The sequence below is a fragment of the Trichoplusia ni genome, chromosome 4, assembly GCF_003590095.1.
Source record: "Trichoplusia ni isolate ovarian cell line Hi5 chromosome 4, tn1, whole genome shotgun sequence".
NCBI lineage: Eukaryota > Metazoa > Arthropoda > Insecta > Lepidoptera > Noctuidae > Trichoplusia > Trichoplusia ni.
In genome coordinates this window covers 12,269,262-12,295,318 of record NC_039481.1, presented here as the reverse complement: position 1 = coordinate 12,295,318, position 26,057 = coordinate 12,269,262, and the positions used below count along the sequence as shown (strand labels likewise).

The 26,057-nt window shown below is 33.7% G+C and overlaps 2 protein-coding genes across 2 annotated transcripts; both read left to right on the top strand.

Annotated features, from left to right (window-relative positions):
* Positions 1-1,349: 1,349 nt before the first annotated feature.
* Positions 1,350-6,289, top strand: LOC113493048 (GTP-binding protein 128up). Its single transcript, XM_026870829.1, has 7 exons — positions 1,350-1,564; positions 1,736-1,856; positions 2,208-2,383; positions 2,747-2,986; positions 3,465-3,633; positions 4,300-4,552; positions 5,067-6,289. Exons 1-7 carry the CDS (start codon positions 1,523-1,525, stop codon positions 5,167-5,169), a joined length of 1,104 nt encoding a protein of 367 aa, XP_026726630.1. The 5' UTR covers positions 1,350-1,522; the 3' UTR covers positions 5,170-6,289.
* Positions 6,290-6,925: 636 nt separating this feature from the next.
* On the top strand, positions 6,926-12,645 carry LOC113493099 (centromere protein S-like). Its single transcript, XM_026870918.1, has 4 exons — positions 6,926-7,141; positions 10,600-10,759; positions 11,188-11,254; positions 12,325-12,645. Exons 1-4 carry the CDS (start codon positions 7,111-7,113, stop codon positions 12,643-12,645), a joined length of 579 nt encoding a protein of 192 aa, XP_026726719.1. The 5' UTR covers positions 6,926-7,110.
* The last annotated feature ends 13,412 nt before the right edge of the window (positions 12,646-26,057 follow it).

The window sequence follows — 26,057 nt, the reverse complement described above, 5'->3', positions numbered from 1 at the left end:
ATGCTTCAATATCATTTTATGGGTAGAGCTGGATATCATCTTAGATTGCCAATTGGGTTTCCTGCAGTTCATCGATTGGCTATCAATAATTTGAATTGAATTTTTTTGAATACCTATTTATTTATAACTCTTAAATAATCATCATTAATCGATTTTCTACCTTACGTTCTTCCATTTTAATAACCGAATGAAAAATACTCAGTTGTCAATACAAAAGTCGATATGATTAATATGGCGGTATTAAAAGAGAGCAAGAGTCTAAGAGAATACTTTTTAAAATGTAGATAAGTAGTACGCACCGTAAGTATAATTTATTTGTTAAAACATCTTTAAAAAAATGCGATTCAATAACAGACTTGAAATGATTCTTAATTTCTAATGATTAGGTAAAAAATTAAGTAAAGTGAAGGTACCCACATATTTTAAACGAAACAGACGAAAACTTTTTTGTTTCTTTCAAGTTATTGCTAAAGTGCTCACGGGGCCTATTTAATAAATTTGTAACGGCCTTGGTCATAGTACAATACCCAATGTAATAGTTGGCCCAACATAGTTTAATGTGAGTTTTTAGGTAAAAATATGTTATAATTAAATTTTGATATGCTTTAAAACAATCAATTAAATGTTTACTTACCACGGTATTAATGAGATATCATAACACTAGTTTACAATCCTTATAATTATTTTAATTAATTTTATATCACACGAAAAGCTAATAACTATTTAATTATTTATAGATAGAATATTTACACGAAAAACTTTTATCAAATTAGCAAGAATTATCATACATCACATTGAGAATTTTCGGCATCACATATACTACGCGAAAACATTTTTTCAACCTGAGTTTACGTTCGTAACTTAATAAGTCGGTATGCTCCCGAAGCAAAGACCCGACTCTATCCCCCGACGACTAAGGTGGTACTGACTGTACTGTGGCATGTCTGAAACATACCCAGCCAACAATTTTCCACTGTTCCTTTCCTTCATAGTAACGATGCGCAAACCTGCGGGAAAAGCATTTCCACGTGATAAGGTTCGTTTATTTAGTTGAGGTTAGCGACATCTAGTACAATGATTTAAAACTATCACTGAAACGGGGTTGAGTAAATTTAGGTTTCATTCATAGATGGAGCTACTAACTAATATCGCATAGTCGTTAATTGGCAAAAATGCATACAGATTAATTCATTTTTAGATAAATGTAGTTTAAGAAAACTTTCTTCAATCATTAGACGTATGATAAGTTAAAAAAGGTAATATAAATATAACACAACCGCTATTACTTTAGCTTTTTTAACTAGATGGCGCTTACGAAAAGTTTGAGCGCGGTCTTATGTCAAAGTCATCGGCAAAGTTGGACGGGAACTGTCAATTTCAAGTTCTGGAAAATTGTACACGAACCGAGATTGACACGCTTTCCAGCTATTTTTATATTAACTGTAAAAATAATTAACTTATCTCATCACTTATTTGTTGTTCCTGGTGTTATAAGAAAGACGGTTAACGAAAAGCCGCAAAAATGAGTACAATATTGGAGAAAATTGCCGCTATAGAGTCGGAGGTTTGTACAAGAGGTTATGATAATGAATAATGAGACAATTTAAACAAAACATTATATTTGTATAAATATTTAATCTTCCATCTACACTAAATTGAGAGAAAAATGCAATATTTACTAATACTTTCTTTTATTTTTAAAGTTTTACATTATAACCTTTCCTCGACATTACAGATGGCTCGAACGCAAAAAAATAAGGCCACAGCTCTCCATTTAGGTATACTAAAAGCTAGATTAGCTAAGTTGAGACGTGAGTTGATCACTCCTAAAGGAGGCGGCGGTGCGACCGGCGAAGGTAAACACTTGTTAGAATCATTATTTTATGATGACATGATATGCTCCCAAAATCTGAAATAATTATTTAATGTAATAATGAAATTGATTGTTAAATATACTAAAAATAATAAATATAACAGAACATAATTTTGTTACTGTGTTAACCTACAGAAGTACTGGAATCATGGCATTCTGTCCTAAAAAATAAATTCAGTGTTGTTTATAGTTTGAATAAAATGATTTAATTGTATAAAATATTGAGATACAGTTGATATCACAATAACCGTCAATAATGATACTTGAAAACGCAATATAATCACTACATAATCACCTAGAAGTACTGTGATTAATCATAGTGTCAACACTTCAGGTTTCGACGTTGCCAAAACCGGAGATGCTCGTATTGGGTTTGTAGGGTTTCCATCGGTGGGGAAGTCCACGCTACTGTCTAATCTGGCTGGAGTGTACTCGGAGGTAGCAGCGTATGAGTTCACCACGCTCACAACAGTGCCGGGGTGTATTAAATATAAAGGAGCTAAGATTCAGGTAAAGCAAATTAACTGTTTTAATTTTTAAATCTTAATTTCACATTTATTTATGAAATAAGTTAAAAACCACATGATATGGCAAATTTTCTTGTCGTAAATATTTACCAAAATCAAAAATAATTCCATTCTAAAGTTTAAGAAAGAAAAAGCCATTGTTTCCCTATCATGGACAATATAGGTCTATGTAGTTGAAATTATACCCTTATAGTTATTTAAAAAAAACAAAAAAGGTGTCAAGGAAAGCATAGACAGGCAAAGTCTGTAAGATTTGATACTATGTCTTCAACCATTAATAACTTTTATACAACCATAATTAAATATATTATGTAATACTAAATCACATACTCTCTTTTGATTTCAGCTCCTCGATCTTCCTGGTATTATTGAAGGTGCGAAGGATGGCAAAGGTAGAGGTCGTCAAGTAATAGCTGTAGCCCGGACATGCAGTCTCATCTTCATAGTCCTGGACGTATTAAAGCCCTTACAGCATAAAAAGCTGATAGAACATGAATTGGAAGGCTTCGGTTTAAGATTGAACAAGCAACCACCAAACATACATTTTAGGAAAAAAGATAAGGGTGGAATTAATTTGAATACTACTGTAAGTTTTTAATTGCTGCCAAGCGAAAATGCGTTTTATTTACTTATATAATAATATATATATAATGTTATTAAAATAATTGTACAATAATATTAACTTCTTAATGGATATCTAACTGTATGGTTATTGTGGTTGAAGTCCCTTATTTATATTTTGTATGCATTTAGATATGTTTATCAGGGTCCATATTGAACTCTAACTGCTATTTATTTTCTACCATCTCTGTAACATATGGAATGCAATAAATGATTGAGTATTGAGTATCAGTTGTCTAACACTCAGTCTACAAGCTTTGCTTAGCTTAAGGCTAAATGGGTGTGTTTAGGTGTTAGCTGTGAGAAAACAAATCTGTTTTATGTTGTCAATTTCCCTTCTTACTACTTAGCCTTGTTCCGCGGTTTACGACTGTAACACTACATTCAATCAAGCATTGTCTGCAAATGTTTTATAATAATAAAATATACAATTCTCCTTCCAGTGCCCACAAAGCGAGTTAGACACTGAAACAGTGAAGACAATTCTATCGGAGTACAAGATTCACAATGCTGACATCACACTCCGGTACGATGCTAACAGCGACGATCTGATCGACGTGATTGAGGGCAACAGAGTGTATATGCCGTGCATCTATCTGCTTAATAAGATTGGTAAGAATTTTATAAATATTTTAAATGATCAATTTCAAAGGAAATTAAGCTTCGTTTCTTGGTACAGAAACATTCAATTAATATGCGCTAGACACTTAAACTCAGAACATGCACTCAAAGATAATACAAATGCTTGTCCTATGCGGGGATCAAACGTGACATGTTGGTAGTGGGCTTGGCGTCGTGTGCACCAATCAGTCAATATCCATCCACACAGTCAATAATTGTCTGCTGAATCAGAAAGCAATGTACCTGCGTACCGCTGCAACTACGTACTTGACGTATACCAGTATTACAGGTTTTTAATATCGAAACATTTTCCGAGTCTCGCTATCTCTAAACTATCCTTAGAATGACTATGTAGTGTTACGAATGTTAATTTTTTTATTGTTAGTCTTCGATCTTAATTCTTAAAAATTGAACGTAGTAGTTGAGTGTGAAGAATACGACTAATATTTTCTTATCAATAATGCTTTCATTACTCAATTTTATGTTTTTTCGTTTAATGGCCAACTTTATGTTAAGTGACATCACACACATTGTTAACTAGCTGTAACGATGTTAACCAGCATTCTACATGAATTTATGGGAAATTTTAGATTTTATCACCTTACTTGCTTTCTCTATAATTATTAATATCAATTACTTGACCTATTCCGTCCACAGATCAAATCAGCATAGAAGAACTCGACGTAATTTACAAGATACCCCACTGTGTGCCAATATCGGCACATCACAAATGGAACTTCGACGACCTCCTCGAGAAAATGTGGGAGTACCTCAAACTGATCAGGATATACACGAAGCCAAAGGGTCAGCTGCCTGATTACAACGCGCCCGTCGTACTGCACGCTGACCGCACCAGTGTCGAGGACTTCTGTAATAAACTCCATAGGTCTATTGTCAAGGAATTTAAAAAGTAAGTGGAGTTATGGTATTGTTCTGTACTGCTTTTGGTATGCGATTAGATTTGCAAAGAGGATAAAATCCATTGAATTACACTAGCAAGAGTGTACATTGATATGATTTTGTTTATATAAATGTATGGGGGCCTGGGCAAGGCCTTTGCCCAGTAGTATCGTTAAAAGAGAACTAATAATACAAAATATAAAGCCTTAAAAGATAAAATAGGATGTTGACATACGAGTAAGAGCTCGGCCTTCGATTTATCTTCGATAATTCAATTATATTCCCGTCCAAAGACAAACTGTGCAAATCTTTTATACCCTATAAGCATCCCTATTGTATGTACGTGTCTATCCTAAGGGTCGCGACACACTGTTCACTGTTAGAAACAAAAAATACTACAGCTTTCATACATACATGTACTATAGTCAATCACCACACGTTACAAATCTGCTCGCTTCGCCATATAAAATGGGAGATTCATACTTCTACAATATACCTACATTAAAACTATCTTTTTTTTTCAGTGCTCTCGTATGGGGTTCATCCGTGAAGCATCAGCCGCAGAAAGTGGGCATTGACCACGTTCTAAACGACGAGGACGTAGTCCAAATCGTTAAAAAAGTATAAATACCAGTGTAATACACAAATATATATTTTTGCGAACGAAAGTGAATAATAAATGTTAAGTGTTTTGAGTATCTGAAGAATGTATTTATTCAGCTTCTCTGATGTTTATTTTTTTTATTGGTTTTATACATTTATTCCCGGCAATATTAAAGATAGAAATGACAAGGATTCAAATAGTAAGTTTATCCTTTATTTTTGTACTGCAAATTAACTCCTATGCTACTATATCGTAGTAAAAAACGTATTTATTATATTTAGACCACTTGGATCGTAAAGTATGCATATTTAATTTTGTAAATTATATTTTGAAACAAAGTGGGAGAAGTGGGAAGTTCTCATAGAAATACGCTATTGAACCATGTTGACCATGACTAAACTAGCACTGTAAAAAGGAAAAATAGTTTTCAAAATTCATGTACTTGACTACATTTTTTCATTCTTCGGATACTCGAAAATAATTTGTTATTGTTGGAAGAAAATTCTATGTAAGGGATGATACGTTTGTATTGAGTTTTTTTATAACCTTCTTACTTTCGAAATGTCGTACGCATTTACGTAACATAAGTCAAAAGTTGTGCATGCCTTACAATAAATAACAATCATAATACATCAATGAAGTAATTTATAAACAAATATGTATTGTTTCTTTGTAAGTAGTTTTAAACTGTGACAAAAGGTGTCCCATAATAGGCCAGCTTCACATGTTGGCCCCAATGTTTGCACACGTTGGTGTAAGCGTTGGAGCCAAATTGTTGGGCCTTGTGGTTACCAAAGTCGAGGTCAGTCGGTACGTTAGTTTAAAATTAGAATTCGAAACAGTTTTGTTTTTGCATATCAGACATCTAAATAGGCAAAGGTATATTGTTATACAGCTTATCATTTATATGATGGGCAAACAAAATTTGCCAGTCAAAATTAAGGCTTAACCTGATGATATTAATATTTGACAACTTCGCATTAAAATAATAAGATAAAATAATTGACAAAAAATATTGATAAAGCTATAATTGTTCCTTATATGGCAATCCGACCAGTCTAGATGTATGGTAACACTTTTTCAAATAAACTGGGATGTTTAACTTGTGTTGTACAGAATGCTCATTATAAATATAAAAATCTATACTTGTTTTATTTTACCTGAAAAAATATATTTTTTAAACAGCCAACCCTTCGACCGTAAGTAATCTTCACCAACTACTTAAATCGTTGTTCAGCTTTGTATACCGCGCGCGGTAGTAAATTCATAAAATATGTAGAAAAAATAAATATACAACTCAGTGGCAAATCCGCAATTTTCATTTGTGACAAGACAGACTTAAATCACATGTTGCCTTTCACCTATTTAAAACATAAATTTGGCAGTCGTGTCCATGAGACTGCTTCAGTATCCACTATAGTATTAAAATTTCCTACCAAAAAAGGTATTGAGTAGTGAGCGCTTGTTTCAAAAAAACTTTGTAGAGCTTAGCTATAAAACAATATAAAATACTTGCTAGAAAATTATACGCTCAAGTCAAGTGGAACAATGTACTGATAGTTAATTTCTAACTAATCATTTATGTAGTTAGCAAAAGAGGAGTAGCTTCATTTAAATGTGTAGATTTTTTACAAAAAAAAAACTCAAAATGCCTTTTGTGAATTTGTTGGCTGCATAATAAAAATCTTTGCCTATTCAACGATGACAGTTCACTAAAAAACTAAACCGAAGAGGTTATGTCAACTGTCATCTATCATAACTTGTAAACAAACAGTTTACTTCAAGAAGTCCAGTGGATGTGAATTTGCATTACCGAAGAAAACTTTATTACTTTAATTATACTGTACTGTGTAATACGTCTACTATACATAGCTCTTCTGGGTTTTCATCTTTTAAATTGTTTGAAATCAAGAATAATAGTAATATTTGTTTAAACTTCTTTAACTTAATAAAACACGTAAAAGATGACATCATTTGAATCCTTAACATCGACACATAGATAATACATATAATACTGGTATAGATGAGACACTGACAGATCAGTTCTTTTTTTCACTACTTGCCCTGTAAACTAGATGGCGCTAGCGTCTGTGAAGCGATCTATAGCTATATGTATGTATGCACTCATCTACATAATATCTATAGGTTGCTATAGGTAGTTACGCATAGTACAGCATTTTTGCCGTGTATAAAATGTACTAAAGAGAAAAAAGAATACAACAAAAATATAAAGATTTTTCTTTATTTATAAATACGGATAATTTATACAATTTATTAATTAACGTCTACAACGTATTGAAATTAAACCACTTTTACTTTGACACATTTTTACTATTATAATTTACTAAGTAATATGATTTTCTGTAGAAAAATTATTCTCTAATAAAATCGTAATATGGTTTAATTTCATTGGCTAACATTCATAATACACTTATGGTATATTACAATCACCAATTAATTCACATTAATAGAAACCATTTTTAAATTTTTAGGGTATAATTGAGAACCTTCTATTTTATTTATCGATGTAAATAAAGTAGATGGTTGGAAATGGCCACCCATCAAAAATCACATGATTTAAATCAATCAAATCATTTAATTAACAATAAGGTTTTAAATATCATTCACATTATTTCCTTTTTTTATGAATTTTATAGAAATTGTATGCTTGTAATTTAAGTATCGTTATTATCAAAATCAGCAATTTTTCCTGTTAAAATTCTATTTACACCCGTACACCAACTATTTACAATTAAGTTGATGAACAAATTAATTATATAATTAGTTAAAATCAATTTATGTTCATCGCATTGAATAATTGAAAAATCACATCTGCAATTTATAAAAAACACAATTATTATTTTTTTAAGTTTATTATTTCGGGCGAAGTCTCAATCATAAAATATATTTCATTAAGTAATTTAATAAATGAATCACATGTGATTTTTTTGTATAATCAATCATGCATCAATTAAATGCATTAGGTTCAATTTCTTGTTGAAGTAAATCAACAATACAATTACAATTTTTAAATATATTAGATTTAGTTTTTTTTATTATATATCCAGGGTACATATTTCTTTGCTTCCGAATGCAAAATCAAATTACTAAAAATAATTTGACTCATTGTTGAAATTAAGGAATCAACTGCAAAATCAGAATCTAAATCATCAGATTTTATAAATCATCATATTTAACTGTTTGAGACCCATCTTGACTTTTTACAATTTTTTCAAATTCCTCTTGATTTAAAAACAGGTTTAATTTCTGCCCGGAACGGGAAATGTGGTGATTTGTTTTTAAGACATCCCTTGAGTATTTTTGCTGTATCACGGTGTGAGTGGCCATTAAATGAATCAAATAATTTATCAAAAATCAGCAATAAATCTACAGTTTCTTCACACTCAGCTAGTAATATGTTGCATTCTGAAACAAAAAAATATATATAATTATACATCATTAATGTTTGTGGTTATTTATGTTCCTATGCAAAATATATATATAATCAATTTCAAAATATATATATATGTATATATATGTATTCACAAGAAAAAGTATATATGTATGATTTATATGGATAAAAAATACTTATAATCAAAACATTTAACTGATTTTCATTATGAGTTGCAACATACCTTCTACAAATGTTTGCTCCCTGTCCTTTTCCTTATCTTCCAACATTGAAACTGAAGCGACTGGTTCAACTGATACTTCTGCAACTGCAGATGAGCTGGTGGTATCTAGAAAGTAGCAATAATCTTGTTAGAAAAGACTAAGCACATACTTTAAAACCTATTAATATAATTGTGCAATTCTACAAAAGACTACTTAGAAGTATTTTAACATAATTATAACATTTCACAACTATCAAACAATGTTGTCTCGTCCCAAGCTAAGCAGAACTTGTGTTATGGATACTAGACAGCTGATAAACATACTTTCTAAATATAGAAATAATTTATACCCAGACACAGAACAAAATGATGATGCTCATCACACAAATATTTCTCCTGATTGGGAATCAAACCAAAAACCTCTGGCATAGCACTAAAAGACACTAGCCACTAGACCAACAGGACAGTTAATGCACTTCATTTGCGATGATTAGGTGACAGAAAATAAAATTGAAACAGCACTTGTTGGTCTGTGGTTCATCTTAGGGGCAGATTTCACAGTTATTTCATACATTTAATAGACATCTGCCAAAATGTTAATTGCATATTTGTTTACATGTAAATTGGATGTTATAATATGCAAATATATTTATTTACCTGATGGGATAAGGCTGGTGTAAAAGGTTGGCACTGCATTTCTCGTTAATACCGTTCCTTTACCTATGTAGTATTTCTCAAAATGTTTATAGTCTTATTTGGTTGTAAATGTATGTATCTCCTTTCATTATAATATCATCGTCTAAAACTTGTTTCCAGATCTCAAACCTTTCATTATAACAGTCTGGCTTAGGAAAATGATGTAATGTACCTGAAATTAGAAAGAATGAGTTAATTGCAGGTTGTGAAATTTATGTTTTAAAAATATAGTGATATATAATAGTACAAACTTCGATCGGATCGTTCCTACAATAAGATCACTTATTCTATCATCAATAATCATCTTACCTCCTTCTTCACATCCAAAATAGCAATGAGTGCGAGAGTATTTCGGTAATCTCGCCATCGTAATCCGTAAAAAACGCAGCCAAATTTTTAAATCAAGTAATGTAAACACACGTCGTAGTCCATTAAACGATGCCAGGGTCAAGAGAAATAAATATATTCGTCGGTATCCGTTCACGAGAAGCCAAGTAAATACGTAGGAAGCAGTTTCGAGGTCCAGAAAACACGCGATGGTCAATAATAGGCAAATAAGTCGAAAATAAAACTTGGTAAACTCACGGCACAAGAAACGAACGTTGAGTGAAAAGTTTTCAAAACATATCAGTGCTGTCATGTCATTAGCAAAATAAAAATTGCGTATAAGATTAATTGAAGACCGAAAAGGCGATTCAGTTTTTTTTTAATTTTTTTTAGTTTACTTTTTATTAAATAATATTTATTAAATTATTAAAAGAATAACATTTTGAAGAAAGCAGTTACTGTAGCGGCATCTAGTAATATTTAAGGGAATATTATGCCTTAGTTGACTTGCCCTGTGGCATAGATGGCACCACTTTCCATACATTTTATTTTCTTGTCCTCAAAGTACTGTACTGTCACCCCCATGCATCGACACAAGTGAGTTTTTAAATCGATTTATACATAAGTTTTGGTTTTATTATTATTTGGATGTGTGCTAGCTTCTTTCTTTTTTCACTAAATAAAGTACAACGACATCACTAGCGCCATCTATTTATGGCCTTTAATTGTATATAATGCCAAGCTTTGAACACTGTTTCAAGAACACCTAGTACCTAAAGCATATCACAGATGGCGTTATCTTAAGTGTTTGTTTTTAGAAAATTCGCGCCACTCTGCATCGTGATGTTCAGGCAATTTGTACGGAAACTTGTCATTTCCTTGGGCTTGAAATAACAAAGCCTGCTATGGAAATTGTAGCAGAGCTGCTTTATAAGAAGCTATCTGTTTATGGTACAGATTTGGAAGCTTTTGCCAAGTAGGTATTCTATGATAACTTTAGGTTTTACAGCCTCTCTCTCTCCTCTACTGCGGGACAAAATTTGTATCTACATAATGTTCCCATTATGTATTAACCATTTTTCCTATTATGCCAAGCTTTTGGCCATAGTTTTGGAAGAACGTTGTGGGTAATATTTTTGCCTTCTTTGAATAAAAGTATTATTTATTATACCTACTAAAATATTCATACACTATAATTTTATTTAATGTATTTTCAGTTTCCATATTTTAAATTTCAAATCACCATTTTTTTGCAGTAAGATGTAGGTACCCATGTGATAGATGTTGACGTGATTTTACTTTTCGGTTTCGGCTATTTGTGACTTGTCGTGATGCAGATTCATTGATGGTTTTGTCAATTTACAAGTACTCTATACTTCGGTTAATATTTCCCACTGTTTGCAGGCACGCCAAGCGATCAACGATCAACTCGGATGATGTCAAACTCCTGGTTAGAAGGAGTCCATCTTTGGTAGGTGTTTTATCACTTCTGTTTTTGAATATGTGCCCAAGAAAAAGAAATCATGACTTACTTGGTCTTTCTATCAAAAGTTGTGATTGGAAGATTTCTCGAGATTAACGTGAGCAGCAGTTTGAAACTCGAGTTTTTCTATGAATTATGTAGTATTGATACATAGATTCATAAATTTAAAAAAAAAACTAACCTGAAACGCTTACTAGTTTAGGAAAAAGTGATTCATGTTTTACTTTAGAGATATTCAAATTGTTTATGTTGATATGGTGGAGTACATATCTCTTGAAGAGAGATGAGAAACTTAAACTTTATTTCTTTGGTGCTGTCCGATCTTTTTATTTTTAGATAGTTATGCTGAAATAATAATAGTTTATCTTTTTCCATTTACACGTAAGAGAGATGTCATAACATACATATCAATAAACGTGCATTGACTGCCTAAAGCTTTTTAAACTGTTAAACATACAAAAAGACAAGCCTGCATAACTAAATAATTACCGAATCGACACCTCATTATTTAAAACCTCGCGCGTATAAATCACTTTTTAAAGTCGCCAGTTGCGAACACAAAACCACGAATCGGTATCCAGTTATATTAACAACGATTTTAAATTTAAATTCGATGTTGAATCTTTAAATAGCTGTGTGATTGAGCTGTTTATTTATGCAATTGCTGTTTTCGCTTCGAAATGATATGGTTAATTGACTCCAAATTACAGCACCCAGTTTGATGGGCTAATCGGGAGGTTGTCACGATTTGTGGATCATTGCACGCGGATCACGTGTTATTGTCGATGCAGTTCGTTCGGGAGTATTGTTTTCGATCACCTTTTGTAGATAGTTGGTTATTAAACTTATTTTGTATTATTATTAGTGTAATTTCATCTGACAAGAATAATATGTGAGCGCCGGTTTTTGTGTTGCGGAGCTTCCTAAAGCATTTTAACAACGAGAGTTTTTGCGTAGTCTCTTCCATATTTGAACAAAATCAAAATTTCGAAGACTGCATCAAATACTTCCACTTCGCATGATCTTGTAGGTGTTTAAAATTATATTTTCTATTTCAGAAAAATCATCTAAATACTTTAGTACCTAACACAAACACTCCAAAAGAGAAGCGAAGAAAAACCGAAGCGGGCAAAGTATCGATATCACCAGCTTCTGAACCTAAGGAACCACTAAATCTAGGTGCGAAGAAAACTGTGATACAGACTCCAAGACAAAAAGACCCGGAGACATCAACATCGAAAGATAAGATACCGAAAGCAAGAGATGAAGAGACAAAAGAGAAAGAAACTTCTTCCAAACTGATAGAAAAAAAAAGAACTCTGGATGATGAGTCTAAAAATATGGTTATAGATGAGATGATTGATTTGACGATAGATTGAAATCGTTTAAGAATATTTTTGTTCAAATCACTTTTCCTTTTAGAATGTAATGGTCACTTATTATATTTTTTACTGAAAAGTTATGAAGTTTCATTGCAATTATGGTTGAAATCACTATAGCCTGCCATATGTCCCGTTTTAACACCCCTTTCAATATCAAAATGTGAATAAAATAATGGTTGTGGCAGTTTTCTGCAGTAGGTAGGCTAAAAAATCAACCCAATAAAAAAGAAATATCTACAATTCTTTACTCAAGAACTCGTCACATTTCCCGTTAAGAAAATATAAAATCTTCAAATGTCTTCACGGCAAAACGGTTGAGCTAGCTCCATCATGTGAGCATAGACCACAGAAACTTCTGATCTATCTATTTATCACATCCGATACTCATAATCTCTACTTACTTAATTGACAACCTTGTTGCAATTTTCATCCCAATCCCTCTATCTTTTGCACTTTAAAATGCGCATCTCTATTAGATCAAATAACATTCGCAGTTGTATCAACTGCTCCAACGATCTTATGGGGAGTGAAATGAGCAAAGCAAAATACAGGTCTGCCGCGGGTCGCATCGCTGCTCGCCAAAAAACTCGTTATAACAAAACACAATTACCGCGGAATAGGAAAATATGTGGAGTAGGTTGATAAACGGTAATAGGGTACGTACTTCGTACTTTTCTGTTAGGTGACGTGGGAGCTCTCGTGTACCGATCAGTAACCAGGTAGCAACACTTTCGCAGAGTACCGTGACAAGATATAGAACTAGGATATGCATTTCTGGATGTTGCCAAACCTCTAAAGATTCCGATAGGATTCAGCAGCTATACCTAATTTATGTGGTGGGGGCATTATTTAAATTAAATTAACCATTTACCAACTAATTATTTTTCTTTATCCATCATCGATTTTTTCAGCTTCTGTTTGGCTGTATCGTCTTACAATTCACTATTTTTTTAGTCACATAATATAAAAGATCACAAGACTTACACACTCGGAGTGTATTTTAACTTTTAACCCCAAAATTTTGTAGAACCAACTCGTATCCTCCGCACTCCGTATTCGCGGTAGTTAATTACTCCTATAACGACAGTTAGAGCATAATGAGATTTTTGCAATTCAACAGTAGCACATTACAGGGTGCTGTTTGTCAACCACCCCCTTCCAGTGACCACCCTCCGTAGGGGGAAGTTATTAGGCGGCTTTGTTAATGAATTTCATGTAGGGTAAACATACATATATCAGGTGGTACAGGTATAAATGAGTTATGTGTTACTGAGGTCGCTGTGTCCGATTGTCGGTGCCAACAATAATGCTTTTGTTTTTTTTTCCTAAACATCGTTCATCTAAATACTCCATCCCTATCGGTGTTGTACGTGGCTCTCGTGCAGACCTAAATTATTTATATAATTTCACTGAAGAGCTCCTGAAATTGATAGGTTGGTTGAACTTCACAAATATTTGATACCTAATATAATCAGGTATTATTTTAGTCTAGTGACGTCTTTTACCATCTGATCCTCGACAAGTTGTTTTTTTGATATTTTCGTTTAGTCGTTAAGGAAAGTCCTTTGATTTTTTTTTGACTTACCGACTTTTAAGTCGTTACCTAATCTAAATTTTAAGCGAAGTGACAGCATTTCTGCAAAATATTTTTTTCAGTGTTAATTTCGATCACCCTTAATCTACTCATCTTAAAACATCACCTAAAATAACTCCGACATCAATCAAACAAAACTCCCTTAATCAATTCTAATTAATTCCCAATAATCTCAAACGTTCACATTGAACAAGCAAAAAGCAAATCGTCCGCATCCATCAAAGTACAAAGCAAGTGAGAGCGAGAGGTATGCTCCCGTGGTCGCCTACATAGTAGCTCCTAGGAGATAGGCCTGCGGTGCTCATTAAAATATGTAAATGCCCGCCGAGACATTACGCAGATAGGTGCTTCTGACTTATTGACTGGACCGCGTTATGTGACGACATTTGAAGTACTAGAAATGTTTTTATTTGATGGCCTCCTTGCTTAACTGATAGCTGAACTGACTCACGAGATCTAACCATCATGATTCTATCTCCAAAAACTTTTTAAATCTTTGAATTGATTATATGGAGAATTTTGATGTCTGCAATCACTTTCGTCAAGAATGGGTAGTCTACTTACTTAGATTCAAATCAAAAGTAATAAAATTACTTTAAGATAACTGCCTTTGCCGGATGTTGCAAAACATGATAATATGGAGGATAGTCTGTAGCTGGTTAAAACCCTGTTATAATTATAATATTATGTTAAACTTAGCTACAAGTTGGATAGCAGTGCAATGAACCGAAGTCCATTGAAATCTAAGTATAGAACAATTGTCGACCAAAATTCTAAACTAATTTACAAGGTTTCATTGGATTTAGATATTCGGGTTTATCGGCTCAATTGCCTAATGTGTCTTACTTTTGCTGAAGGTAAGAAATGTTGAAATAAGGGACTTTTAAGAATTCTGAACTACGGAGAAAGTCTTAAACCACGAACAAGACCTGCAGAAAACATGACTCAAATCAGACAAACTGCAAATCAACTCCATCTCTGATATCGGCATACACGAAACATACAAAAGTTCAAACCTCCTTAAAGCTTCAAAACTTATTCTAAAACTGCCTCGAACCTGCCATCTTGTCGGAATAAATCCTCATTATTATAATCATCTTGGATCCGTCGTGCATATACCTTTTCTCGTCGAGTAGAGAACGCATTACTCGTTTGCAGGGCACCTACCGCGCGCAACTATTTAGTAGCATTACAAATGTCGCTCGCCGCGTCCGTGTGTCCGTCTGTCTGTCTGTGTGCGCTTGAGAGCTACCGTTCCTTATTAATAAGGAGTATTGGATAGTTCGGATGTATGGAGTAGACTCCGGTGAGGGGTGGATGCTTTAGGGCTGGGTGATACCTATGTTTCTATATACGATTGCGTGTATGGTATTGAAGGACGAATTTAATGTATGACGATGTTTATGATGTTTCAGATTTTGGACTTTACGTACGTAAATGTTTTCGTGAATTGCCACTTCAATTATCTTGGGTACTAGTTAAACTTTATCGTGGTCCCTTAAAAATAATTTGTCCAGATTGTAATCAACGTGGTTTCAACGGCATCAACCTTCTTAATATAGACTTGTCTCTCATGCAAAACCAGAAAGTACTTATTCGATATACCCAAAACTTGTACGCGGATTCGTCATTGTTTTCAAGTTTAATGAGAAAGCGTTCTCCTCACAACGGGTTATCCGTTCGTTACCAAGTCGCTGAGGTAAGCAAGAGTGTTGTTTTGTTCCGTCCTCTGTCCCCGTCATTACGTACCTTTCAGCTCATTACGGGAACAGATCACTCGCTTAATTTGTGCATTTCCGATCTACAGATATTCAAATTTCAACCCTAATGACGCACGGGAAATGTTAATAAAATGTTAATGCCACGAAAGCGGTTGTCTCTCTCGCAATAAGTGACAGATTTGCTTGACAACCTCAGCCTCGTTTGTTGCTATGTATGAATAAGTCACGATTTTGCTTTTTTGTTGGAACTAGATAGGTATATTTTAAATGATTGCTTTTAGAACCGGAGTAGCGACATTTGAAGTATTATAATGACTTATTATATCTGGAATGGATATTGATTTTGTTTTGTGAATAATTTTGCAGTTATTGCTGAAGCTATTTCAATGTTGGGTACGGCAGACGGTTAATTGTAGTATTATTTAAATGTATTTATGTTTAATAACACATTTATCACTCTTCATAAATATTCTCAGAAGTTATTTAGAATCATAGAGACGATAATGAAATTATATAAGCAGTTTAACTACACTCCTAGTGGGAAACCTATTGACTGTTGTCAGTGTTATCAATAATGACAGATGAAAATGAAACAGTAAACTATGGGCAGATCGCAGGCTTATCCTCGATGCTGGTTGGTTCTATTTAAGATTCTAATTCGGTTCTCGATTAGGTCCTGAAATAGTACTTTTGAACCAAACCAAGACCTAGTAGCGATCCAGTGTCCAAAATCGTCATTAGATGTCGATCGAGTGTAGCTCCAAGTAACTCGTGCCGATGCACGAATTAAGGATAGTGTTGTGTTTCTTACTAACTCGATCTGAAATCAATCAAAACAGACCTCTATTCTTCCTCACATAGCAAACATCCCGAAGTAGCCCTCATAGAACAGGTGATAATACAAAAACAACAAAAATATTTCAGGTATAGAATAATCGCAACGTTTTGCGAATAAAATAAAATTTCTTGATACTTGTCTTCAGTTCTAATTAACGCAAGCAAAAATACCGTAAAAATAAGCAACAGAAACCAAAGATACTTACTTCTACTTATACATTTGTGTGCGAATTAATTAGGCGATAGTTAGCTTAATGGATTCAAAAGTAAAGATAAGTTTAATAAGTCTGAATTTGAATAAGGCGTCCCACGCGTTGTAAGCAATTCTGGTCGGCAGAAAACAGATATTCGCCGTTTGAATTATTCATTATAATCAGTGCACTTATACAAGTCCCGTTTGCTCCGCTAGGGACCTGCCCTAGGTCCGCTCAGGTGGTGACAGATGCGGGGATGTCTACGAAGAATCACTAGCTTGGTAGGGTCCACTTGAATCGGTAACTGACCTAAGTACTTACATAGCAAGTAAGATAAATTATCCGAAAATTGTGAAATTGATAATTGAACTGATTGGAATAAGAAGTCCCTATTAAGTTAACATCTACCTAACTTTATGAAAGTTTTTAAGTTCCTACTTTAAAAACGACACTATGTCAAATAACATTACAATGCCTAAGTGTTCAGAACTAGATTTATTTTGCTCTGCAAATCTTGATTGAATCATATAAACTACATCGTCATGTATTTCTTTCCTACTTTTTTCATAGCTCCTACGAAAGAAAGTAATGAAGTAGGTATAAATACAAACAAACTGACACAACTATTTATGTTACTCGTATTAGTAGAGAATAGTATTACTTGTAATTGTGTAAGCCTTAAGTGTTCATGTACAGGGTACGGGGAAAGTATTCCATGACTTGTGAAGGTGGGAGGAACGTCTGTGACTATCATTTAATATTTTCATTATCAGGTCTTTTTTTTGGTTAGCCTTTTTTGATGTTTAGCGATTACCACCGCCCATCATGGACAACCGCAACACCAGAGGAATCACAAGTGCGTTACCCGCCTTTTAAAATGGAATACGTTCTTTTCTCGAAGGTTTGAAGGTTGTATTGTTTCGGCAAAAGCTCGGGCGGCAAATGTGGTAAGCAGAAAGCTGCTTTAGATCCTACCTTTTTTCATGCATAAACTTTCTTTCTGATATTTATAAATGTTTTGATTTAAGAATTAATTAATTAAAACTTTTTAAACGCCATGCGGAACAGTTTTAATTCCCAAATGATTCATTCAATGCGTTCAACAATAATAAGAATAATATGTTATTTCTGGAGTATCTTCCACTTTGGACAGAATAGTTTTTCTCCATACATGAACCTTATAAGGAGAACGCCAAAAAATATTCCACTTTTTCCACCTATCTTTTCATTTGCCAGCAAATATTTTCCAAAAAAAAAAACGCTATACGTATAGTGTACTCCGTAGAAGATCAGTAAGTAATAAAATACACTTTAGCCCCGTTCCGAACCAGCATCAGGAACTTTTTATTAGTTATACCAGGTTCTAAAAAGCAGTGTATCCTATACCTAGGCTTTCCTACTGCCATTTATCGACTACAATTCCAATTCCCAGCCAATCAAATCCGGCGAAAATCAAAAGGATTTTTTAGCTTTGTTTCTTTTGACGGCTTCCTGATGGATACACTGAAATCACTATAAAGAATTGCTCCCTTTGAAGGTTTTTGAGGTCAAAAACAATTATTTCCAAGTAATTTTACGGTGTAACTGGGAGCGATGGTGTTGTGGTAGTTTTCTTTTTAATTAGTTATATTTTGTAAATTTTTATTGGAGTTTGTCTAAAAATATTTACAGTTTCTTGTTTTTGTGTTCATCTAATATAAAAATATTATTTATTTCTCCTCACAATACAAGCATATTTCAGGTGTCTACATAATATTTATTTCGTCTAATTAGTAATGTGAGGAAGTGCTGTCTAAATTAGTTATAGAATTTCACTAAACTTGATTTTGAAGTTACAGTATGAAAATTTACTACCGAGATGATAAAACTGCATCTTATGTCCATATGGCCTATAATGCCTTAATTTTTATGTTGATAATAAAGACTTGTGATTGATTTCATTATCCATACATATACGATGCCAAACGAAAAAACAAAACACAGCGAAATATTAAAAAAAAAATCTTTAAAAAATCATTTGCAGGTATCCTGCCGACTTCCCTCACCTACAAGCGTGATACAGCTACAAAGTTAATACGAGGAATCGAGAATGTAATCAATCGGACCCCATTCGGCAACAACGCCAACTGGCATTGACATTTTTTGGTTTTAAACCTTAATTATTTATGAAATAGTGAAAAAGTACCGATGCCCTGTTGTTTCGCAGTGAGAGTATTGCTTGCAGTGCAGGTTCGGTTTTCGGATGGATAAAATGGATTTATTCTCATAATGAAATTTGTATTGAATGTTTTTGGTAAGAGTATTTAGGTATATTGATTTTTAAAAACCTACATGACGAATTTTTTAATTTTATAATGTATGTCTTAAAAAAAGGGAGACACGGGGGATAAGCAAAAGCTTTACTTAAAAATTCGTTAGAAATATATTTTAAACGCTCTAATAAAAAGAGTTTATTGAAACACCAATTTGTCCCGTTACTCAGAGCAAAAACTCATTCAATCATACTCAATATAAAAAGCTCAAACAAAGACTCACCAACCAATCTTATCAAAAGCATCGAACATTTAAACGACAGCACACTTCATAAACGCAACGAAATTAAAAACACTGGCATCCAATCATAGCGTATTTAAACAGCAGTAAAGCTACCTTTGTAAACATGATCTGCGTACAAATGAATGATAGTTATTTTATTTTTCAATTGTCCACTGCGGTTCGTCGTAGCCGGCTGTCCAAGAATTAATAACAGCCAGTAGTGGGGCCCAAACCGCGACAATCTGCGCTCTTTTTGAGTGTGCACAAATTTTTTCATATTTTTTTGCGATTTTTTTTCTATTCAGCCGGATAGTTTTTTGCGGTCGATGACCGTTGCCGCTTTTATGAATGCAATGGACCTTTTTTTAATGGAACTCTATGAGTTTTGGTTATGCGATGATTATTACGTATTTTGAGTTGGTATGTTTGTGTGTGCTTGTGTTTTGTGTTTGTATACATTTGTGTTGTTCTGTTGATAGATTTGTTAAGAAAAGAATTTTACACATTTCTTTTATCGTTAGAATAAAGTCTTTTGCAAATAAACATTAAGAAATATTCTCACAAAATGTTTCATATACCTAGTGGTTACTTAGTCCGTATTCACAAGGAAATTCCTACATTTTGTCAATTTACATTTACGAGTCTTTAATAAATTGATTTCAGATATTATTTAAGCTTGTGTCCATAACGAATTTAGCTCCAAATAAAAATCTTCAAATGTCGTACTATATTGTCCTGAGCATTGAAAAACCGTTTCAAAAATCGGTCTCTAGTAGCAAGCCCAGCGCCACAGGCTATAACTATTAATACCAAACGCTAGCCTATTTTCAAGCCATCAATTTCTTTCTAATGTCTACCGCCTGAATATATTTTTCATGGAACACTGAAGGATAAATGTTGAAGCATGTTCGCTGGGCACAATGTTTGTCATAAAATAATAGCGGGAGCAGTGATAATGAATTTATACGATACCGCGACGCGTTTACAAGCGTGCGGTATTCACGGCCGCTTGCTGAGACATAGGATCGGGTATCTTACAGATTTTGTTACTATGTATATTCTTAAAGAGCCTTTGTTTTTCAGTAAGGATTGCTTCTGTTAGTTTTTTTAGAGAGGTCGATAAAGATCTTTATTAAAGTAAGTCTTTATCTGTCCTGATATATGTCAAGGTTGTACAAATCAAAACTAAAATCAACCAACAGTTGATTTGAGAATAAAAAATAACTGCACTATCTAATTAATTTCTTGTTGAGCCGAAAGTTTTTATGGATTTTTGTTCCTCTTACACGCAAAAACAACTTAACGGATTTTGATGAAATTAGGTACAGAGATAGATTACAGCTTGAAAGAGCACGTCCGACATTTTCAGTCAAGTGAAAACAAGATAATGATTTGCAGCAATAATCGACAGCTACGCGGACGTTTGCTATTTACAAACTATTGTTTTACAATCTCAAAAGCTTTTTTACATTATTGAAAGAACAACACCAGATACCAAGTCCTACCCACCACGAGCCGCTCGTTCGTCCCGATGTTCAATTTATTTTTGGCGTCCACTGATCGCTGCTTTGAGGTGTATTAATACGTTACCAGCGCTAATTTTTAATGGATACCGAATAGTTTCGTAACAGCTTTTCCTACGGACAATTTGTGGTGACAGGGTCGAAGGGCCAATAAGCGAGTTTACACTTTCAACTTGTCAATTAGTAGCATCAATATCAATACTGAATTATGGAATGGTTGAAAAATGTTTGTGTTTAAGACTCTTTTTGTTTCTTTTGGGTGAGAGGTTTGAGTGTTTTATTTCGTGAGTAGTGTCTGATGCTAGATTTGTTTTTTTTTTAATATTATTTTACGTGAAGGTTTACGCTTTCAATATTACAGGGTGACTGTTGTGTTTATTAGTTTAGCAGACAATATCTTACATGGCATTTACTATTAAAAAACCTGCTGACGGATGGACAGACAGACAAAAAGATAGCATAGCCTCAGTAATAAGGTTTCGGTCTTTGCCTTCGAGAACATAACTATAAAACAATTCTGAAAAAGTAAATAAAGGCGCACCATTTAATAATTAAATTTTTCCCTTTGAAAATCGCTATGATACAGAAATAACCGCGAGTATTCAGTCGGATATACTAAACATTTCTAAGAACCTCTACATAGAGTCAAGGCCGCAGTAAATAATTAAATAGTTGAATTAAACAACTACACTGGAATAATAAATTACTTTTGTAATTAACGTGTGTAGTTGATAATAAAATTGCTTAAGTACTAGTTAAATAATAATATATAATGGTCCTATTAGACTTATACGCGGTATGCAATATACATAATTATAATTATAAGACTATGTGGAGACTTGGTTTCTCTTCTGTAATCGAAATAATCTCAATATATTTTCTAGTGCAAGCGAGACAGCGCCATAGTGTAGAAAGACGTATTTTTCCGTCAATTTTTTTTGTATGGTAAATGCATTTGTCCTCAGCGCAAGGAGAGCATTAGGCACCATGCACCGATACCAAAACCCGGGTTACGTCGCATGGCGGTTTAGGTTTAGACACTACTCCGTGGAAGTGAGAAAAAATGAAGAATTAAAGAAATAAATCTTATTTATAGACCAGGAGGTTTATCTTCTTAAAAGAGCATTATTATACATCGCGTAGAGTGACGTCACTTTTCTTATCCTCTTTTCCACTTGATGGGAACTTTTCTACGTGATGATATTTTACCAAAAGGTACTTATCACGTGCTTCCAGAAAGTGCTAGATGGTGAATATATTGTGGTGTTTGGCTATTTAAAATTCGTGCATAAAGCGACTTTTCGCTGAAAAAAATGGGTTACTTAGGTACTACACTCATAAGACAAGTTATCACCCGCGGGTACAGACCTCTCTTCTCAGTTTCCAAGATTATATACCCTACTTACAGAACAGATTCAAGTTTATTGCTAATCTCATAAGTTATTCACAATCGGCTTAAAAATAAGTCAATAAAGTACCAAGTAAAATAAAGTATGTACAACGGGTAACATACACAAACTACATAAACTTTTAATTTAATTATAATATATTGGTAATATCCAGTAATGCAAACAAGGACCAGCTTGGCGAGCTACCCGAGTAGGGTGACCATGACAATCGTAAGAAAGAAAATATTTTGTTGCGAATTTCATGCTTTAATTTATTTTTCAAAAATTCCGGTAAATTCCGTTTTATTTATGACGTTTAATTCGTTATACGTTCGTTCTTATAATCTACTTCCAATGTAATAAAATAATACCTATTGCAAACCCCCTTAAGGTATAAAAACGTAGAGGCATTAAAAAATACAGTAATAAATATAATTTGCAATCAAGTCTCTCAATTTAATCCTCAAAAGAAACTAGCATTAAAAACCATAGAAAATTTGTCATTTCAAAAAAAAAACCATTAGAACCCTATGCAGGTAAAACATAGTTTGCTCCAACATCGGTCCATATATCTATAGAATTATCCGTCAGGCACCTCTTAATAAGAAACTGAAAATTAGGACTTATCCCTTAACACCCAAAACCATGGTCACAGTTCACCGCGTTCGCAGTATCTTAGTACAAGTGCATCGAATTAAATTCGCGATTAGCATACGTAATTACAACGCTTATCGGCCGCTTAATTGCGCCGTAATGAATCAACTGACGTCCGAACTATACATACTTGGCTACTTTCATATACTTATACTTATGTAAGGGCCCAAGAATTGTGGGTTTTGGTACTTAACGATCGGTGGTAGACTTTATTGCGAAAACTTTGTGTGAAACCATATTATTGCAACTCTTATCTCCGTCCGTTTGTCACCACTCTGTTCTTCTACTAGCAGTTATTAAAACTAGCTATTAACTAAATGAAGATCTAGGTTAAGCAACTGTTACTTTACTTACTTTATTTAGTAATGTGGATTATCTTTATATGTACACCTAATTCTACTGTACGTATTTATGTTATTGAAATGCTCCTAAAGGGCTGACCCGATGCACCCCGGATGGTTTAGATTCACAAATCAGCCCGGCGGAATGATGTCTGCTATATCAAATAGCATTTGAATATGTCATAAAAGTAAGTTTTTAGTCAAATTGAGTTTTAAACTAGATTATCTACTTCCTGCTTCATTAAATATCTTATAATAATTCAAATGAGTATCACGTTTAATTACGAAATCATAATATAAATGTTGCTACTGCGACACGCCTTAAGCTGGTCTAACCATGTGCAGTGTCTTTGTCGCGTAGTGCAAAAAATGACCATATTTTTTGTAAAGTAATTTATTATAATTGATAGGCATTTTACATATAAGATCGTAAGGGATACTAACATTAGCACCTGAGACGTATCTAGTATCGCATTTTTGTACTGAGTTTGGAAGACACAAACGTTTTTTTTAATTAAGAATTAAAAATAGATTTTTTAATTTAAATGTTAACTAATATTTATTTATAATCAACATCCAATTTGAACATTTCCATGATTTATGTAATAAGTACGTAAGTTTTATCATATAATTATGCAGAACTTAATTGAAATTAAATTGAGACTTAAGATAAAGTTGCGTATCAAGTAACCAAATTAAATTTAAATATCTTAAATTGGAACAAACATTATCATACGACCGACAAGATTTCCTTAACCAGCCAACAACTGGCTTATTACATTAAAACAAAAACGTCTTATCCATTCGCCAACACAGCCTAGAGCGGTATTGACCAGTGATATGCAATAAATGATCTATTATCTCTACAATAATTATTGCAATCGCTAAATTCCTTACAAGTTACGTACCCAACCAACCGGTTTACAAACATTGAGCAATCCTTATGACAATTAAACCGATAATTCAAATACCATCACATTTAATTACGCATTCATAATTCTGTTTCGGTCAAATCGCGCCGCACGCCACAAGGCCGTACGCAGTAACTTTGTCTCGTCGTCAATTCGTTAATTTATTTAATTTGCAGCTCTGTATATGCGGTGTTCTAATTGCTCGGGTGCCGTTCGCCCACTTATCATAATGTCTCGCAAATCACGACGCTGCGGGAATAAATCTAGCGTCGATAGGACTTGGCCACTGCTCCGCTAGGGCTGAACTCGCATAGTTTTGGTTATTAAAATACGTTGTAGTGATTAGCATTTACACGCCCGTATTCTATATTCTATTGAGATCAATTGAATTAAGTCAGATAAAGTGAATTAAGTAACTAGAAATGTTAATAAAATCAATTATGGATTGAATTTATTTTGTTTTCATCATGGCAGGTTGACTTATTCTTCACTTTTTTTATTTTTATTAATATTTTCTTAATTTCTGAACAGAATTAGCTATTCTTTTTATAATCTTAGGCTTTATTTTTCTTTTATACACTGAGAAATTATAAGGGATACATTCTAGACATTTAAATGACAGCCCTAGAAAATCCAGTTACGCACAAAAATGGAGCTTGGCGCACGCGAATTTCTAACATAAATCCCGAGCGACTCCCCATCGGCGCGCACGCAGCTTACAGCGGCCACCACTGTACTTTATTATGTATCAACACGAAATTATTATACAATCAACGCTATTAGCGATAACATTCAATTTGCATCTCATCTTAAACTTATATTTATTATTTTTATTAAATGTTAAAGATTCAATGTATAGCATTTGAGATTTCGTACGATAGGTTTATTGGAAAGAGTTGTGTGAGTCAGTGTTAATCGTAATTATTTACATTTTGTATATTAATACCAACATTGTAGTTATCGTCATCATTGAAGAAACTTTTAATTAGATAAACTCCCTTAATAACCACCTCCTTTTTTACTGTTACAATAGTTTTGTACATCAAAACTTGCATGTACAGTTTCATCTCGCTACGCAGCAAGGCAGTAAGAGTAGACTTCAAAGAAGTTATCAAGTTCTCAGTGCACCACAGAAATCGATGTTCATCTAACAACTATCCAACGCCTTACATAGTTTATCGATCTAGTCCAGCTACATGCTATAAATGATCAAATATACACTGAATATCCTTCCTCCGTATTTACGTAGTACATAGCCAACACAAAACACCCACCTTGTACGTTGAGACTAGAAATCTATGCCTACAGAGGGGCTAGGCCGAAAATTATTGGGGGGTGGGGGGAAGGGGGTGAAGGGGTTGGGGCCAGCCGTCGCCGGCCTGATATGTGACCGGAGAGTCTTGTTCAACAAACGATGACGATGATTTAAGCTCAGGCGTTTTAAGTGTATTACTGGGAGAAATCCGGCTTTTGGGCTTAGGCTTAGATTTGAGTGAGCCTGCTATTATGGGGGGAGGCTTCTCGATTTATGTGTGCCTGTCCATTTGACGGCGGGCCCGCTGGAGTCGGGAGTTGTGACGTCATTTAGTTACTGCCCGCGTCTACGAAAAAGGTATTATTATGTTGCAAACCGTTCGATGTGTAAATTAATGTTAGTTGAAATTACAAAAAAATACCACAATTTTACAACATCAAAATGTATTGTGGAATA

Coding starts and splice junctions, on each gene's coding strand:
- LOC113493048 (XM_026870829.1), top strand. CDS start 1,523: ATGAGTACAATATTGGAGAAAATTGCCGCTATAGAGTCGGAG. Junction 1,857..2,207: donor CGGCGGTGCGACCGGCGAAG/GTAAACACTTGT, acceptor TCAACACTTCAG/GTTTCGACGTTGCCAAAACC. Junction 2,384..2,746: donor ATAAAGGAGCTAAGATTCAG/GTAAAGCAAATT, acceptor TTTTGATTTCAG/CTCCTCGATCTTCCTGGTAT.
- LOC113493099 (XM_026870918.1), top strand. CDS start 7,111: ATGACATCATTTGAATCCTTAACATCGACAC. Junction 7,142..10,599: donor TGAATCCTTAACATCGACAC/ATAGATAATACA, acceptor GTGTTTGTTTTT/AGAAAATTCGCGCCACTCTG. Junction 11,255..12,324: donor TTAGAAGGAGTCCATCTTTG/GTAGGTGTTTTA, acceptor TTTCTATTTCAG/AAAAATCATCTAAATACTTT.